The sequence below is a fragment of the Drosophila sechellia genome, chromosome X (assembly GCF_004382195.2).
Source record: "Drosophila sechellia strain sech25 chromosome X, ASM438219v1, whole genome shotgun sequence".
Classification (NCBI taxonomy): Eukaryota; Metazoa; Arthropoda; class Insecta; order Diptera; family Drosophilidae; genus Drosophila; species Drosophila sechellia.
Window position 1 is genome coordinate 9,034,866 of NC_045954.1, and position 15,482 is coordinate 9,050,347.

Consider the following 15,482-nt stretch of genomic DNA (forward strand, 5'->3'; position numbering starts at 1 on the left):
TCGTCAAGATTAATTAAACAAAAGGAATATCTTTATTATTAAGATAATGCATAAAATGATGTGTTATTACTTATCTTGCAAAAGGTAGTATAAATAGCGAATTATTTGTATCTCAATTAAATTTTGTAAGATAGATTTCTTTTATTTAGACTTTACTCCAATTTATGAAATACATTAATTGAAAAATATTTATTTAACCGAGCTAAATTAAATGGGAATCCCCTCAAAAAAATATTTAAAACAAAATATACTGAAGGTATTTTTGGATGTGAATGCATTTTGGTCACACTGTGAGAAAATAAATATATCAACTCAGTGTTGCCAGAGTGTGTCACAACAGCTGTGAAATTTGTATATAAACACATAAACTAAACGCAAAAAAAAAACACACAGATACGGGCGCTCGGGCAGTTTGATAAGCGATTTACAGTTACAGATCCAGCACGCAATTCGCGGCCAATTGAAACGATTTAAAGATCGCGAGTGGAATAGAGCAGAGGCGACACCAACACACCAGACAAACACGTACGCGCACTGTGGCAAGAGGCAGCGTTCTTTGTTGCAAATTACCGTTGCAGCCACCTTTCAGCGCCACCCCCTCCATCAGCCCCACCAATCCGCGATCCACGATCCGCCTTCTGCCATCCGCCGCCAGCCAGTTGCTTCCAGCCAGTGATCCGATGCAGACGTCTCACTGAAAAGGAGCGCACAGCCAGAACAGAAGAAGAACCATGTCGGCGGTGAACCAGAAGGAGAGTCCCAGCCGGGACTCGACAGCCTCCACATCCGGGCACATCTCGATGCTGGCGGACAACACATTGGAATCGTTATCGCGGGACTACAGCCTGGGAAGCTTGAACTCGGCGGGCAGCCAGGATGAGTTCTTTCGGTGCCGCGACCATGCAGACAACATACTCAAACGGATGCAGCTCTACGTGGATAGCCAGCAGCTGTGTGATGTGGTCCTAATCGCTGGCATCGATGGAAAGAGGTGAGAGCACTCTAATTCTGATCCTGGAACTACGATTCCTGGTGTTCCTTCACTACGATCGATGTTCGAACTCGGCTTTTCGGCTTTCCAATCGCTGGAAACGATGGTTGGTAAGCAGCGGGGATCGGGATCATGGAACCTCTAGTTTCCAATGCCAATTTCCCATACCCTTTCCACGGAGACAAAGGAATGGAATATGGCATTTCAAATTGGAAAGTTCATTAGCGATTTCCTCCCGCTTTCCCTTCATCCCGTACACCCCCTCACCCAACTCCGCCTTCCCCTCCTCCTGCCCCAGCTGACCTTCACTTGGGTTCTTTGTCTGCTCTCTTTGCTTTTTGTTGTTGTGGTTGTGTTGTCCCCAACGCAATTCCAACAGTGCACACTCACACGCAAGATAGTAGCACCATGCACCACCAGGAAATGCAGCTGCGGGCACAATAATAGCAACCCAGAAATGAAAATACAGCTGCTTTACAAATAATTGCAAGGAAAAAAGTTTAGCAAATCTGGTTTTCACTTTCGAGTGCATACTTAATTTCTATTTGCACAATTGCTCATTTTAGGTCGGCTTAAATTCACTTATCTCAGTGAGCATGCTGACGCACACAGTTAATTTAGTGAATTTTATAATTTTGACAGTAACTGCATATCTACAGAATTAGCTGTCCATCTATAAAAGTACGCTGTAGATTTCAAAGTTTAAACCGATCCAAAAGTATTGGCTAATACTCAATGCTCAGTTGTTGGAAATATTTTGACAATCGATCGAGTTTTATTGCATGTTTACTTAACATTCGTTAATGGTAAACTTCTCATCGTTTATTTTTGCATTGTTTGGAATTACACTATAGTTTATGTATAAGCCGTTCAAATTTTGTTTTGCTTATCAGCAAATGTGCCGATAAGCAGACCTTTTGTTTATTACATCAATAATGATATCGATTTGGATAAACTTAATTGGAAGTAAACTTGGTTAAGTGAAAAAATAGGAAATTACATGCATTTATCCGTTTCTAAGAAACTAGTGAAATATCCTTGATCTACACACCGAATGTCCTTCTCTTGTGACCGCTGCTGTGCGCATTATTGCAACGGTGCAGAGGAAGAGAAAGACGGAGCAAAAGAGCTCCCAATTTCGAGCGAGAGTGAGAAAGAGAAACAGAGGGTCCCCATTATGTAGATTTTGTTTTTGTTCGTGGAACAATGGCGATGCAACGCAACTGAGAGGGAAGTTACCGTCTCAAGAAACAAAGACAACAACTGCAGCTTGGAAAGATACAGATACAACGATTCGCGATCCTCTATTTGATTTCGCTGCACTCAACCGGTTTTGGATCGTGAAAACCTGTCGATCTGTGCCATGGTAAACAAAGGGAAAAGAACCCACGAGCGGCCACAGTTGCGGTCACGAAAGTAGTAACACCACGAGCTAATGTTTCTTTGGGTTAACTCTTGCGAAAGTGTTCACAATTCAACGATTTCACTTTGCTCTTTCAGGGTGCCCGCCCACCGCCTGGTGCTATCGGCGTCGAGCGCCTACTTCTCGGCCATGTTCACGGGATCGCTGCGCGAGACCAAGGAGCAGGAGGTGACCCTCGGCGAGGTGCACGGCGATGCACTGCATCTGCTGGTCCAGTACTGCTACACCGGATTCATTGAGATGCGCGAGGACACCGTGGAGACGCTGCTGGCCACCGCCTGTCTGCTGCAGCTGAACGCCGTGGTGACCGCCTGCTGCAACTTCCTGGCCCGCCAGCTTCATCCATCCAACTGCCTTGGGTTCGCCTTCTTTGCGGAGCAACAGAGCTGCACCACGCTGCTGCGTCTGGCGCAGGCCTACACCTGTCAGTACTTCATGCAGGTGTGCCAGAATCAGGAGTTCTTCCAGTTGAACGCCGATCAGTTGGGCAAGCTGCTGAGCAGCGATGATCTCAATGTGCCCTCGGAGCAGGATGTCTTTCACAGTCTGATGTCGTGGGTGCGCCACGATTCTGCTGCCCGTGAGCAGCACATACCGGAGCTTTTGGCCCTGGTGCGACTGCCGCTACTACAACCAGCGTTCATCATGGACCACGTGGAGAACGTGTGCAATGCCAACGAGTGCCAGCAGCTGGTTATGGAGGCCTTCAAGTGGCACCTGATGCCCGAGCGCCGATCCCGGATAGCCACGGAGCGAACAACGCCGCGCAAATCCACGGTGGGTCGTCTCCTGGCCGTCGGCGGCATGGATGCCCACAAGGGCGCCATCAGCATCGAGAGCTATTGCCCGCGTTTGGACAAGTGGACACCGTGGAAGCACATGACCGGTCGTCGCCTGCAATTCGGCGCTGCTGTCATGGAGGATAAACTGATCCTAGTGGGCGGACGTGACGGGCTAAAGACCCTGAACACCGTAGAGAGTTTGGACCTAAATACAATGGCATGGGCACCGCTCAATGCCATGGCCACGCCCCGTCATGGACTGGGCGTGGCGGTGCTGGAGGGTCCACTATATGCGGTGGGCGGACACGACGGCTGGAGCTACCTGAACACCGTGGAGAGGTGAGAGGGCAATGAATTGATGGATATGTTCATATATGTATAATTGTGCAACTGAGTAAACATTTTCCAGATGGGATCCTATTGCGCGCACTTGGAGCTATGTGGCGCCCATGTCCTCGATGCGTTCCACCGCCGGCGTGGCTGTCCTGGGCGGTCGCCTGTATGCGGTGGGCGGACGTGATGGTTCCGTCTGTCATCGCTCCATCGAGTGCTACGATCCGCACACGAACAAATGGAGCCTACTGGCGCCGATGAACAGGAGACGCGGCGGCGTGGGCGTGAGTACCATGTGTGCATATCCTTAATGGCCTTTCTCTTAATAACCAGCCCTACCAGGTGACGGTGGCCAATGGTTTCCTGTACGCCTTGGGTGGCCACGACTGTCCGGCCAGCAATCCAATGGTCTGCCGCACGGAGACGGTGGAGCGCTACGACCCAGCCACCGATACCTGGACTCTGGTGAGCTGGGATTGGGTTATGGGGTTGCCTCATCTCCTCACTTCTAATCGATGTCATCTCATTCCACAGATCTGCTCACTGGCCTTGGGCCGCGACGCGATCGGCTGTGCCCTGCTGGGCGATCGCCTGTTCGTCGTCGGCGGCTACGATGGCAATCATGCGCTGAAGAGCGTCGAGGAGTACGACCCGGTGCGGAATGGATGGAACGAGCTGGCGCCTATGGCTTTCGCAAGGGCCGGCGCCTGTGTGGTGGCGATCCCGAATGTCATACCGCCGGCGGCTCAACAGCCGCCGCCCAGTGCTACAGTTTAGTCTAAACCCAATCCATTTTCGGTTGCAGTGTAGGCTCGTTAATTGCATCGCTTTTTTCGGATAGAAGGGCCAGCTTTTTGGAAACGATTTGCATTTACCACCCAGCCAAATTTATACTCTATTGTATTTGATCGTAGATGTACCGAAATTCCTATTTGATACCCATTATTTGGGTAGAGCTTTATAAATTGCATTTAATGCTAGTAAATTTGTCGAGATGTTTCGCTCAACAGTTAATGCTGCACACAAACTGTAGATTTATACCTTTCTTGCATTAATCTTAAAAATCCAAACATTCCACATTTAGAAAAGTTATTTTCCCAAATTTACTAGTTCATGTATAAAGCATTTCCATTTACTTGTAGATATTAAGAGACTTTAGAAGGCTATAATCAAAAGTAGTTTTATAGGTAGCGTGGTCTGAAAGCGATACACTTAGCGAGAGAACACTGCCCCCGTTCTATAGTAGTTGTTGTTACTGTTGCTGTGAGCTGCTCGTGGTTGTTGCTCGTGTTCCCTAACCCGGCAAGTTTGAAACTGCAGCTCACCTCGCCTCGCCTCGCTCTCGTCTGTGTTCTGACATGATTCCCTGTGGTATGGCATACACCCAGAACTCACCCACTTTCGGCACACACCCCAACCCAGTATTCCCCCCATAACTCTGCACTTTTCGGCTTAAATCTACAAATTAGTAAATAAAAAAAGACAAATCTGTGAAATCTCATAGGATTTAAGAAGTGCATGTTGCGAGGCTTCCAGTTCCAATCTAAAATCGATCCCTAGCTGTAATTAACCAACGTATTTTACACGATACCCTAGTTTCTAAAATTCTCCATCCCACTCACACCCCATGGTGTCGTATGCTTCACACACTGCACGCCATCTCGCTCGCACTGGTGACGGGCCCACACATTCCATATGCATAAATCGTATACACATACTTATATCCTAGACAAGACTGCGCCAAGCCAAAATTCAAAAAACCAAAATTGCTCATTTTTGCATGTGAAGTGTGGGAAACCATTAGAAAAACAAAACAAACAAAAAAAAAAAAAAAACGAACGAAAACAATCAAAAAGACAACTGCAATTGCTTAGTTTTAGTTAGCAAATACTTATCCCATGGAATGATTAATTTCGACTTTTGCATCGTCATTTTGTACCGATATTATTTTTAGTAAATACTAGATGTGTGTGTGCGTACAGCGAGCATTCATTTCTAATTGTTTATTATGTTTTTATTTCTTTCTTTTCCCTTTCCCTTCGATTGCATTTAAAAAATAAAGAAAAAGAAGAAGTGGAAGCCAGTGAGATTGGATCCAATCTGCTATAATAGGCGTCCCAGATCTGTCGAGTTTGTCGACTACTATAACATGTAAATGCTAGACAGACAAGACAACAAACAAAGCAAACTATAAACATTTAAGCCAAGCTACAAAAAAAAAAAAAAAACATAAGAAAACTTGTTAAAAAAAAAAAAAAAAAAAAAAAACAATCCAAATATTACGTATTATTTTATATTTACACATATATATATTTTTACACAAAACATACACTGCGAAATGTATACAATGGGTATGTATTTTTTCTAATAAAATCGAAAATTAAACGTTTATTCGCTGTATTTCATACTAATACATAATAATACTCTTTTGGAGGTTTAGCGGAGATTGTTCTTTTTAATGGGTATTCAAAAATTTTAATTTGCAAACTTTCTGATTGGAATACGATTTTTATTTTTAGAATATTAGTGGTAGGGGCGTACCGATAGTTGGCCTTCGATGATTGAGATATCTGGCAACGCCGCGTAGTATATTAGAACGGCCAAGGCGCGGTCACATTGGCGAAAATTATAAAAATTAATTAAATTAACTTAAACGACCTAAAAAGCGAACTCAACGAGAGCTTTGAACGGCCACCGTTGGCGACATGGAAGCGGAGCACCTGAAACGACTAGAGGCCAAGGAGGCGGACCACATTCCCGCCATCCTGGACGAATTCAACACGAAGGTGAGCACTGCCTGCGGTTTCTCCCGAAGATTCAACCAGATTATATACCCTTCCTTCCGCCCTAGAATGCGGATCTGCTGGTCTTCGACAGTTTCCGCACGGACAACCTGTGGCACGAACTCTGGCTGGCCATCTTTGGCATATTAGACGACCAGCGGTTTAGTCATCTGCATACGCAGTGCCTGAACACGGTGAGGATTCTAACGCGTGACGAGTTCAGCCTGCAGACAAACTACATCGAACAGGAGGTTAACACCCTGCTGAAACTGGCTAGGATTGAAGTCGGCTCACTGAAGCTGCCAGCCACACCGGACGAGCTTAAACAGCAGGAAAGCAAGGAGCCCCAGCTGGAGCCCAGCCAGGCCCAATCGGAAGTGATTGCCGAAGCACTCAAGTGCCTTTGCAACCTGGTCTACCAGAGCTCTGACTGCAGACGCCAGTGCCTGCGGCAACACTGCCTGGATGCAATCCTGAAGAGGGTGGCGTCCTCAATGCGACATCCCTGTGCGTTGGAGTACTATGACATGAAGCTCCTCTTCCTGCTTACTGCATTGGAGCCGGCGGCGCGCTCTCGCCTCCAAATCGATCTGAATGGCCTCACCTACATGACCAAGTGGCTGGACGACAAGCTGGTCGAAGAGTCCGTTGGCGAGGAGCAGCTGAACATCATCTGCGAACTGCTCAAGGTGATGTTCAACGTGACCAGTGCTCCGGACAAGAGTCCCAACGAATACGAAATTCAAAGCTTGCATTTGACGGGAGTGCTGAGGGAGCTGCTCCTGCGTTTCGGCGACTTGGCCACTGAAAAAGATCGCGCCGTCGTCACACACGCCATCAATCTGCTGACAAACATCTCCGGCAGTTGCCTGACAGAACTCACCCTGCGCTGCTCCAATGCCGAGTTGGAGTCGCACAAGGAAAGAGAGCAGGACAACGAGAAGGAAAAAGATACAGAAGATGGAGCGGGAGCCAAACCCCGTGAGTGCTGCTCCCAGTGCTTCGAAAAGCGCAATGTTCGGAGTCTGGACGTGCTGCTCCGCTACTTACGGCAATCTCTGGCCCAACAGGAGGCCGAGGCTAGCTCGCATGAGTTGCTTTCCCCAGTGCTGACCGTGCTGGTGAAATGTGCGCGCAGCGATCGAGTTATGCGTCACTATCTGCGCCAGGAGATTCTGCCGCCGCTGAGGGACGTTAGTCAACGACCTGAGGTTGGTCAGGAGCTGCGCAATCATCTGTGCCGGTTCCTTACACTGCCCGCGATGATCCTGCGAGATTTGTCCGCCGAGCTGCTGTTCGTACTGTGCAAAGAAAATGTCGGCAGGATGATCAAATATACGGGCTATGGCAACGCTGCCGGGCTCTTTGCCAAGCGGGGCATACTCGACTGCCGGCGAGTGGAGGGCACCGACTACTCCTCCGACAGCGAGGACAGCGACACCGAGGAGTACAAGCAGCAGCAGCAGGGCATCAATCCAGTCCTTGGCTGCGTGGAGCCGCGCAGCAAGTCGCATCTAGACGACATAAGCGAAGAGCAGAAGGAATACGAGGCTATGCAGCTGGTTAATCTCATCGAACAGCTGCGTCAGGGCGGGATCGTAAAGCCGGCGATGATCGACAAGGACGGGCGCCCGCAGCCGCTGGAACACATCCTTCAGCTGCAGGAGGAGCTGCCGCAGCAGCAGCTCGACCAGAAGCGGAAAACCTAAGCCACAAATGTATTGCGGGATCTGCTATGGCACAACTTCCAAATAGCTACCAAAAAATCACCCTAAACTCTGCATTTATTCCATAAGTTTACTGTCGAATGTAGCTTCGAATGTGTTCAAAAAGCAGATTGGCTTAGGATTGTTTTTTTACATAATTTATATATTTTATACCACATATTCGAGAACATCTCATTATATCCTACAACTTGTTAACCAAAAACGATTTAATCTGGCTTTGATTTCAGTGATCAGCTTTTGTCTAAATGCCATTTTTATTAGTGTTAGCTTAAATAATTATAATCGATCCAATTAGCTTCAATTCGTAGATAAGTTCGGTCTCCCAACTTTTACAGAATTTCTTTAACCATGAGTAGGTCATTTTTCTTATTAAGTTATTATGCACTTCCTTGTTGTTTTGTTGTCCCGCGAATTGTTCTCACTTTTAGAGTTGATACCATGGCATACCATAACGTACGGCTTGAACAAATAACTAAATGCAAAACAATCGTTGGGGTCTTCCAATTTCAGGAAGTACGGAGCAGATGAACACAGGCGAACGTAAACCAAATCTGAATTCTTTTATATACACGCCAACATTATAAACTAGGACGACTTTTCATTTTAATAGTTAAGTGCATGTATGTATTTATAAAATTCCAATTATACACTTAGAATCTAGGAATGAACTCAAATGAAGGCTCTTATTCCGATTTCCAGTTTTCTATTACAAATAATGTTGCATGTGTGTAACACTAACTATAGCTCTAGAATCTAACTAAACGAACTACAAAGTCTATCTATGACAGACGCCAGTGAGGAGCACTTGAGGAGTCTTCAAGTTTTGGATGTCGACACGACCATGCCCCACCCACCCATCCTCACATTGTCATGTCCATGTCTAATCTATGTTGTAAATTCCGCATAATAGGGTAAAGGAATAATTCCAAAACTTTCTAAAAGTTACCTGTCTTTGATCTATATACAAGAAATCCTATATAGAGCTTTATTGTGTTCAATTTGCTATAGCGATGATACTAGTAGATCAACTTATATGCATCAAACCATAGTAATATTTTGTGTCGTGGATGTGTGTGCGAGTCTATATGTTCGGCTATCCTAAGCTTAACAATAAAATAAATCAATCAAGGTCTTGCTAAACCAACCAAGCCACCTAGTTTCCTATTCGCAGTCCCTTGAAACTAAATGTTACCTATTAATATTGAGCCAGAGTGATAAAGGTCGACCTCAAGGCGGCTTTTTGTACGAAGAAACGTTCTGTCTTTATAAACCCAATAGAAGATGCAAGATAGATAGAAACGTTCTACGACAAAGAAAATCTTCACTCATTGCATTCGCGTTTCAAAATATATGTATGTATATTGCGTCAAGACTGGGACAAATATTCAAGGACATATCAGTTGCTCTCCGGCGATGAGTCCGCCTCCTGAATGTCGTCCTCCGTGGGCCTCAAGTTATCAAAGCGAGCATTGTGGTTGTGTTTGTGGTGGCGATGGCGGCACGACCCGCAGCTGTGAACTGGGAGTTCTTCTTGGTCATTCTGGGCCAACATCCGGCGATATTTTTCCTCCTCCCTGCGCTCCTCCAACCAAAACAACTCGTATATGCGGTCGTGCCCCCGATTAAGTTCATTCGCTCGCTCCAGATCTTCACAAATCTGCTTCGGGGGGGTGGATTTGAGAAAGTAGTCGGCAATCTTGCTGTCGTTGTCCTGCCCCGGGGAATGCTCCAATCCGATCAGCTTTTTCGAGTGGAAGCTAACGTTCGCATAGGTGGTCGAATCATTATGCTGACCCTTGGACAACGATTCATCCGCCTTCTTCTCAGTATGCTCACACACCTTTCGTTCTATTTCCTTGATCGTCATGGACTCCTGTTCAGTTGCCTCCTTCAAGGGATCGTTCTCCGCCTCAATGCGGCGGCGCTGGGTGTCCTTTAGCTCGAGCTCCTGTTTCATCTGCCGCTCTTCCTCCCTCTGAAGAATCACCATCCGTAGGCGATGCATCGCATCTAAGGGAAACGTATCCCTTGTGATGCAGATCATGCTGTGGTGTTTCTCTTTGGATTCCTTCTCTTGGCACATCTTGTTTGAGTACCGATTCTGTGGAATAGGCCCTTTAGCATCCATCTGGCTCTGGGACTTTTGCCTCATCTTTGGGGGGCTATCTTTGATGTTGTCCTTCTGGGTCTGAATGTCAGAATGCGCCGATCCGATCAGCTTTTTCGGATCGCTCTCCGCCTCAATGCGGCGGCGCTGGTTGTCCTTTAGCTCGAGCTCCTGTTTCATCTGCCGCTCTTCCTCCCTCTGAAGAATCACCATCCGTAGGCGATGCATCGCATCTAAGGGAAACGTATCCCTTGTGATGCAGATCATGCTGTGGTGTTTCTCTTTGGATTCCTTCTCTTGGCACATCTTGTTTGAGTACCGATTCTGTGGAATAGGCCCTTTAGCATCCATCTGGCTCTGGGACTTTTGCCTCATCTTTGGGGGGCTATCTTTGATGTTGTCCTTCTGGGTCTGAATGTCAGAATGCGCCGATCCGATCAGCTTTTTCGGATCGCTCTCCGCCTCAATGCGGCGGCGCTGGGTGTCCTTTAGCTCGAGCTCCTGTTTCATCTGCCGACTTTCCTCCCTCTGAAGAATCTCCATCTGTTGGCGATGCTTCGCATCTGAGGGAAACGTATCTCTTGTGATGCAGAGCATGCTGTGGTGTTTCTCTTTGGATTTCTTCTCTTGGCACATCTTGTTTGAGTACCGATTCTGTGGAATAGGCGCTTTAGCATCCATCTGGCTCCGGGACTTTTGCCTCATCCTCGGGGGGCTATCTTTGATGTTGTCCTTCTGGGTCTGAATGGCAGAATGCGCCGATCCGATCAGCTTTTTCGGATCGCTCTCCGCCTCAATGCGGGGGCGCTGGTTGTCCTGTAGCTCGAGCTCCTGTTTCATCTGCCGACTTTCCTCCCTCTGAAGAATCTCCATCTGTTGGCGATGCTTCGCATCTGAGGGAAACGTATTCCTTGTGATGCAGATCATGCTGTGGTGTTTCTCTTTGGATTTCTTCTCTTGGCACATCTTGTTTGAGTACCGATTCTGTGGAATAGGCGCTTTAGCATCCATCTGGCTCCGGGACTTTTGCCTCATCCTCGGGGGCTATCTTTGATGTTGTCCTTCTGGGTCTGAATGGCAGAATGCGCCGATCCGATCAGCTTTTTCGAGTGGAAGCTAACGTTCGCATAGGTGGTCGAATCATTATGCTCACCCTTGGACAACGATTCATCCGCCTTCTTCTCAGTATGCTCACACACCTTTCGTTCTATTTCCTTGATCGTCTTGGACTCCTGTTCAGTTGTCTCCTTCAAGGGATCGTTCTCCGCCTCAATGCGGGGGCGCTGGTTGTCCTGTAGCTCGAGCTCCTGTTTCATCTGCCGACTTTCCTCCCTCTGAAGAATCTCCATCTGTTGGCGATGCTTCGCATCTGAGGGAAACGTATTCCTTGTGATGCAGATCATGCTGTGGTGTTTCTCTTTGGATTTCTTCTCTTGCCACATCTTGTTTGAGTACCGATTCTGTGGAATAGGCGCTTTAGCATCCATCTGGCTCCGGGACTTTTGCCTCATCCTCGGGGGGCTATCTTTGATGTTGTCCTTCTGGGTCTGAATGGCAGAATGCGCCGATCCGATCAGCTTTTTCGAGTGGAAGCTAACGTTCGCATAGGTGGTCGAATCATTATGCTCACCCTTGGACAACGATTCATCCGCCTTCTTCTCAGTATGCTCACACACCTTTCGTTCTATTTCCTTGATCGTCTTGGACTCCTGTTCAGTTGTCTCCTTCAAGGGATCGTTCTCCGCCTCAATGCGGGGGCGCTGGTTGTCCTGTAGCTCGAGCTCCTGTTTCATCTGCCGACTTTCCTCCCTCTGAAGAATCTCCATCTGTTGGCGATGCTTCGCATCTGAGGGAAACGTATTCCTTGTGATGCAGATCATGCTGTGGTGTTTCTCTTTGGATTTCTTCTCTTGCCACATCTTGTTTGAGAACCGATTCTGTGGAATAGGCGCTTTAGCATCCATCTGGCTCCGGGACTTTTGCCTCATCCTCGGGGGGCTATCTTTGATGTTGTCCTTCTGGGTCTGAATGGCAGAATGCGCCGATCCGATCAGCTTTTTCGGATCGCTCTCCGCCTCAATGCGGCGGCGCTGGTTGTCCTTTAGGTCGAGCTCCTGTTTCATCTGCCGCCCTTCCTCTCTCTGAAGAATCTCCATCTGTTGGCGATGCTTCGCATCTGAGGGAAACGTATCTCTTGTGATGCAGAGCATGCTGTGGTGTTTCTCTTTGGATTTCTTCTCTTGGCACATCTTGTTTGAGTACCGGTTCTGTGGAATAGGCGCTTTAGCATCCATCTGGCTCCGGGACTTTTGCCTCATCCTCGGGGGGCTATCTTTGATGTTGTCCTTCTGGGTCTGAATGGCAGAATGCGCCGATCCGATCAGCTTTTTCGGATCGCTCTCCGCCTCAATGCGGGGGCGCTGGTTGTCCTGTAGCTCGAGCTCCTGTTTCATCTGCCGACTTTCCTCCCTCTGAAGAATCTCCATCTGTTGGCGATGCTTCGCATCTGAGGGAAACGTATCTCTTGTGATGCAGAGCATGCTGTGGTGTTTCTCTTTGGATTTCTTCTCTTGGCACATCTTGTTTGAGTACCGATTCTGTGGAATAGGCGCTTTAGCATCCATCTGGCTCCGGGACTTTTGCCTCATCCTCGGGGGGCTATCTTTGATGTTGTCCTTCTGGGTCTGAATGGCAGAATGCGCCGATCCGATCAGCTTTTTCGGATCGCTCTCCGCCTCAATGCGGGGGCGCTGGTTGTCCTGTAGCTCGAGCTCCTGTTTCATCTGCCGACTTTCCTCCCTCTGAAGAATCTCCATCTGTTGGCGATGCTTCGCATCTGAGGGAAACGTATCTCTTGTGATGCAGAGCATGCTGTGGTGTTTCTCTTTGGATTTCTTCTCTTGGCACATCTTGTTTGAGTACCGATTCTGTGGAATAGGCGCTTTAGCATCCATCTGGCTCCGGGACTTTTGCCTCATCCTCGGGGGGCTATCTTTGATGTTGTCTTTCTGGGTCTGAATCGCAGTCTGAGCAGGGGATTTCGCTTTGGTGTGGAATTTGCCTTGAGACTGTCCCTGCGGTTGCCCGGGGCTTTTCTTCCAGCGACTCACGGCTGCCGCGGCCGCGGTCGCCACGGCATCCAATTCCCGTTGGATTGCTGCATTGTTGAGTCGGCATTTGTGCACAGATTTTCGCTGTGCACCAGGAGCAGGAGCAGCAGCAGGAGGAGCAGCTGCTGCAGGAGTAGAAGCAATAGACTCTGGTCGGTTGATCTCCTTCGACTTCGCCTTATGTGCGGAGCCCAGCGTCTTAATGTTTCTGCGCGACTGGGTCACCTCGACGGAAGATGGCTCCTTCTTTCTTTTTTCCACCGGGTAATAGGTCAGTCTGGCACTCATTGTAATGGGGAAGGGATGTGGATGAGTTGACCACTGGTGATTCGCCAGGCAGTTATGTTAATTATGTTAATTATGTTAGTATGTATGGTTGGGCTGGGCTTATTCGGCCTGACCCAATGAAACTAATATTACACTTAACTAAAGGCACACTTACAATTTTGAATATTCACACAAACAGGAATATGTTGTTAATAATATTAATATAATATGTTTCTTAAGACATATTTACTGCTAGTTTATTTTCAATTTAAACTTTTGTGATTAAATGAAATTTGTGGCTAGAAATTATGAATACTGACTGAGATACCGCCTCCAAATCGATCGGGGTCTTCCAATTTCTGGAAGTACGGAGCAGATGAACACAGGCGAACGTAAACCAAATCTGAATTTTTTTATATACACGCCCACACTATAAACTAGGACGACTTTTCATTTCAATAGACTCGCCGAGCGATTTCATCCATTCAAGCTTGCCAGCCTGCAACAGGTTGAAGAAACTCAGGACCAGCTGAACCAAGCGCTTCAAATGGATCTGCCAATCACGCCGTTTGAACCCTGCGAGGTAGCCGAAGTCATTGTGCGCCAGAGTAACAACAAAGCACCAGGACATGACGTCATCTGCAACGCCACATTGAAGGCTCTGCCCAGACAAGCGATCCTCTACATAACGTTGGTTTTCAACGCTATTGTGAGGTTGCAATACTTCCCTTATCAGTGGAAGCTCGGAATAATCTCCATGATCCACAAACCTGGCAAGCCGGAAAGGGAGCCCGCCTCCTACCGGCCGATCAGTCTCCTCCCTTCAATTTCGAAGGTGTTTGAGAGACTGATTGCTGTCCGGATTGTAAGGATTATGGAAGCCCAGGGGATTACCCCTGAGCACCAGTTCGGTTTCCGTGCTGGCCACTGTACTGTCGAGCAGCTCCATCGAGTCGTCGAGTAAATTCTGACTGCCTACGACAGTAAGGAATATTGTAACAGCCTCTTCTTGGACATTCGAGAAGCGTTTGATCGAGTGTGGCACATTGGACTTCAACTGAAAATCAAGCAGACGCTGCCTGCTCCATATTTTGGGTTGCTAAAATCGTACCTGGAAGGAAGGAGGTTCGTTGTGCGCTTTCATTCAGCAATTCAGCAATCCACCGAGCACAACGTGGCAGCTGGTGTTCCACAAGGTAGTGTCCTCGGTCCCCTGCTCTACTGCCTGTATAGCCACGACATGCCGCAGCCGGATGTAAGCCTTTACGGGAAATCTATGTGGGCCACATTTGCCGATGACTTGTGCGTCACCTACAGGTCCCGATGCGAGCACGACGCAGCCGATGGTATCCAGGACTTTGCATACCGGTTCTCGGAATGGGCAAGACGTTGGAACATTGGCATCAATAGCAGTAAATCCAACAACGTCTGCTTTACTTTAAAGCGGAGATCGCTACCGCCAGTCTTCATCGAGGAAGCCCCCGTACCACAGCCAAAGTACCTTGGAGTGCTTCTGGATCGCAGACTCACATTTTCCAAGCATGTGACCGACATCAGAACGCGCCTACGTGCTAAGATGGCTACTTTGTTCGCGCAGTAAATTGTCGCTATCCAACAAGCTGACAATTTACAAACAGATCTTAGCACCAAACTGGCAGAATGGGTGCCAAATCTGGGGCTTGGCATGCGACAGCCAAATCAAAAGAATCCAGGCCATTCAAAATAAGGTAGCAAGACTTATCACCGACTGCGAGTGGATTGTTCGAAACACCACCCTGCACAGAGACCACCTGAAAATCGCAACGGTATTTGACGAAATAAACCAGCACTCGAGCAGATACCATGACAGGTTGGAGCGCCACAGAAATCGGCTGGCCAGCGCTCTAAACAGATCTCGCCCACCAAGGAGGCTCAATAGAAGGCAACCGAGGGATCTCATTACCCGATCTCCTTTGACAA

General features: G+C 47.8%; 3 protein-coding genes across 5 annotated transcripts; 2 read left to right on the forward strand and 1 right to left on the reverse strand.

The window, feature by feature from the left end:
• The first annotated feature begins 354 nt into the window (after nucleotides 1–354).
• LOC6620448 (kelch-like protein 5) lies at nucleotides 355–5,797 on the forward strand. Of its 3 annotated transcripts, XM_032725582.1 has the most exons (7): nucleotides 355–525; nucleotides 590–991; nucleotides 2,492–3,535; nucleotides 3,606–3,813; nucleotides 3,872–3,994; nucleotides 4,064–4,300; nucleotides 5,592–5,797. In XM_032725582.1, the coding sequence occupies exons 2-7, from the start codon at nucleotides 732–734 to the stop codon at nucleotides 5,682–5,684; spliced, it is 1,965 nt and encodes a 654-aa protein (XP_032581473.1). In that variant the 5' UTR covers nucleotides 355–525; nucleotides 590–731; the 3' UTR covers nucleotides 5,685–5,797. The 3 variants fall into 3 exon arrangements, with proteins under 3 accessions (XP_032581473.1, XP_002044655.2, XP_032581474.1); XM_002044619.2 differs by having other exon boundaries at nucleotides 355–991; XM_032725583.1 differs by lacking the exon at nucleotides 5,592–5,797 and having other exon boundaries at nucleotides 355–991; nucleotides 4,064–5,528.
• Nucleotides 5,798–6,083: 286 nt separating this feature from the next.
• LOC6620449 (synembryn) lies at nucleotides 6,084–9,187 on the forward strand. The gene is made up of 2 exons (XM_002044620.2): nucleotides 6,084–6,315; nucleotides 6,381–9,187. The coding sequence occupies exons 1-2, from the start codon at nucleotides 6,235–6,237 to the stop codon at nucleotides 8,019–8,021; spliced, it is 1,722 nt and encodes a 573-aa protein (XP_002044656.2). The 5' UTR covers nucleotides 6,084–6,234; the 3' UTR covers nucleotides 8,022–9,187.
• Nucleotides 9,188–9,372: 185 nt separating this feature from the next.
• Nucleotides 9,373–13,647, reverse strand: LOC6620451 (thyroid receptor-interacting protein 11). The gene is given in 2 exon segments (XM_032725585.1): nucleotides 9,373–11,187; nucleotides 11,190–13,647. Coding segments are annotated over 2 exon segments (4,107 nt in total). The 5' UTR covers nucleotides 13,545–13,647; the 3' UTR covers nucleotides 9,373–9,435.
• Nucleotides 13,648–15,482: the final 1,835 nt, after the last annotated feature.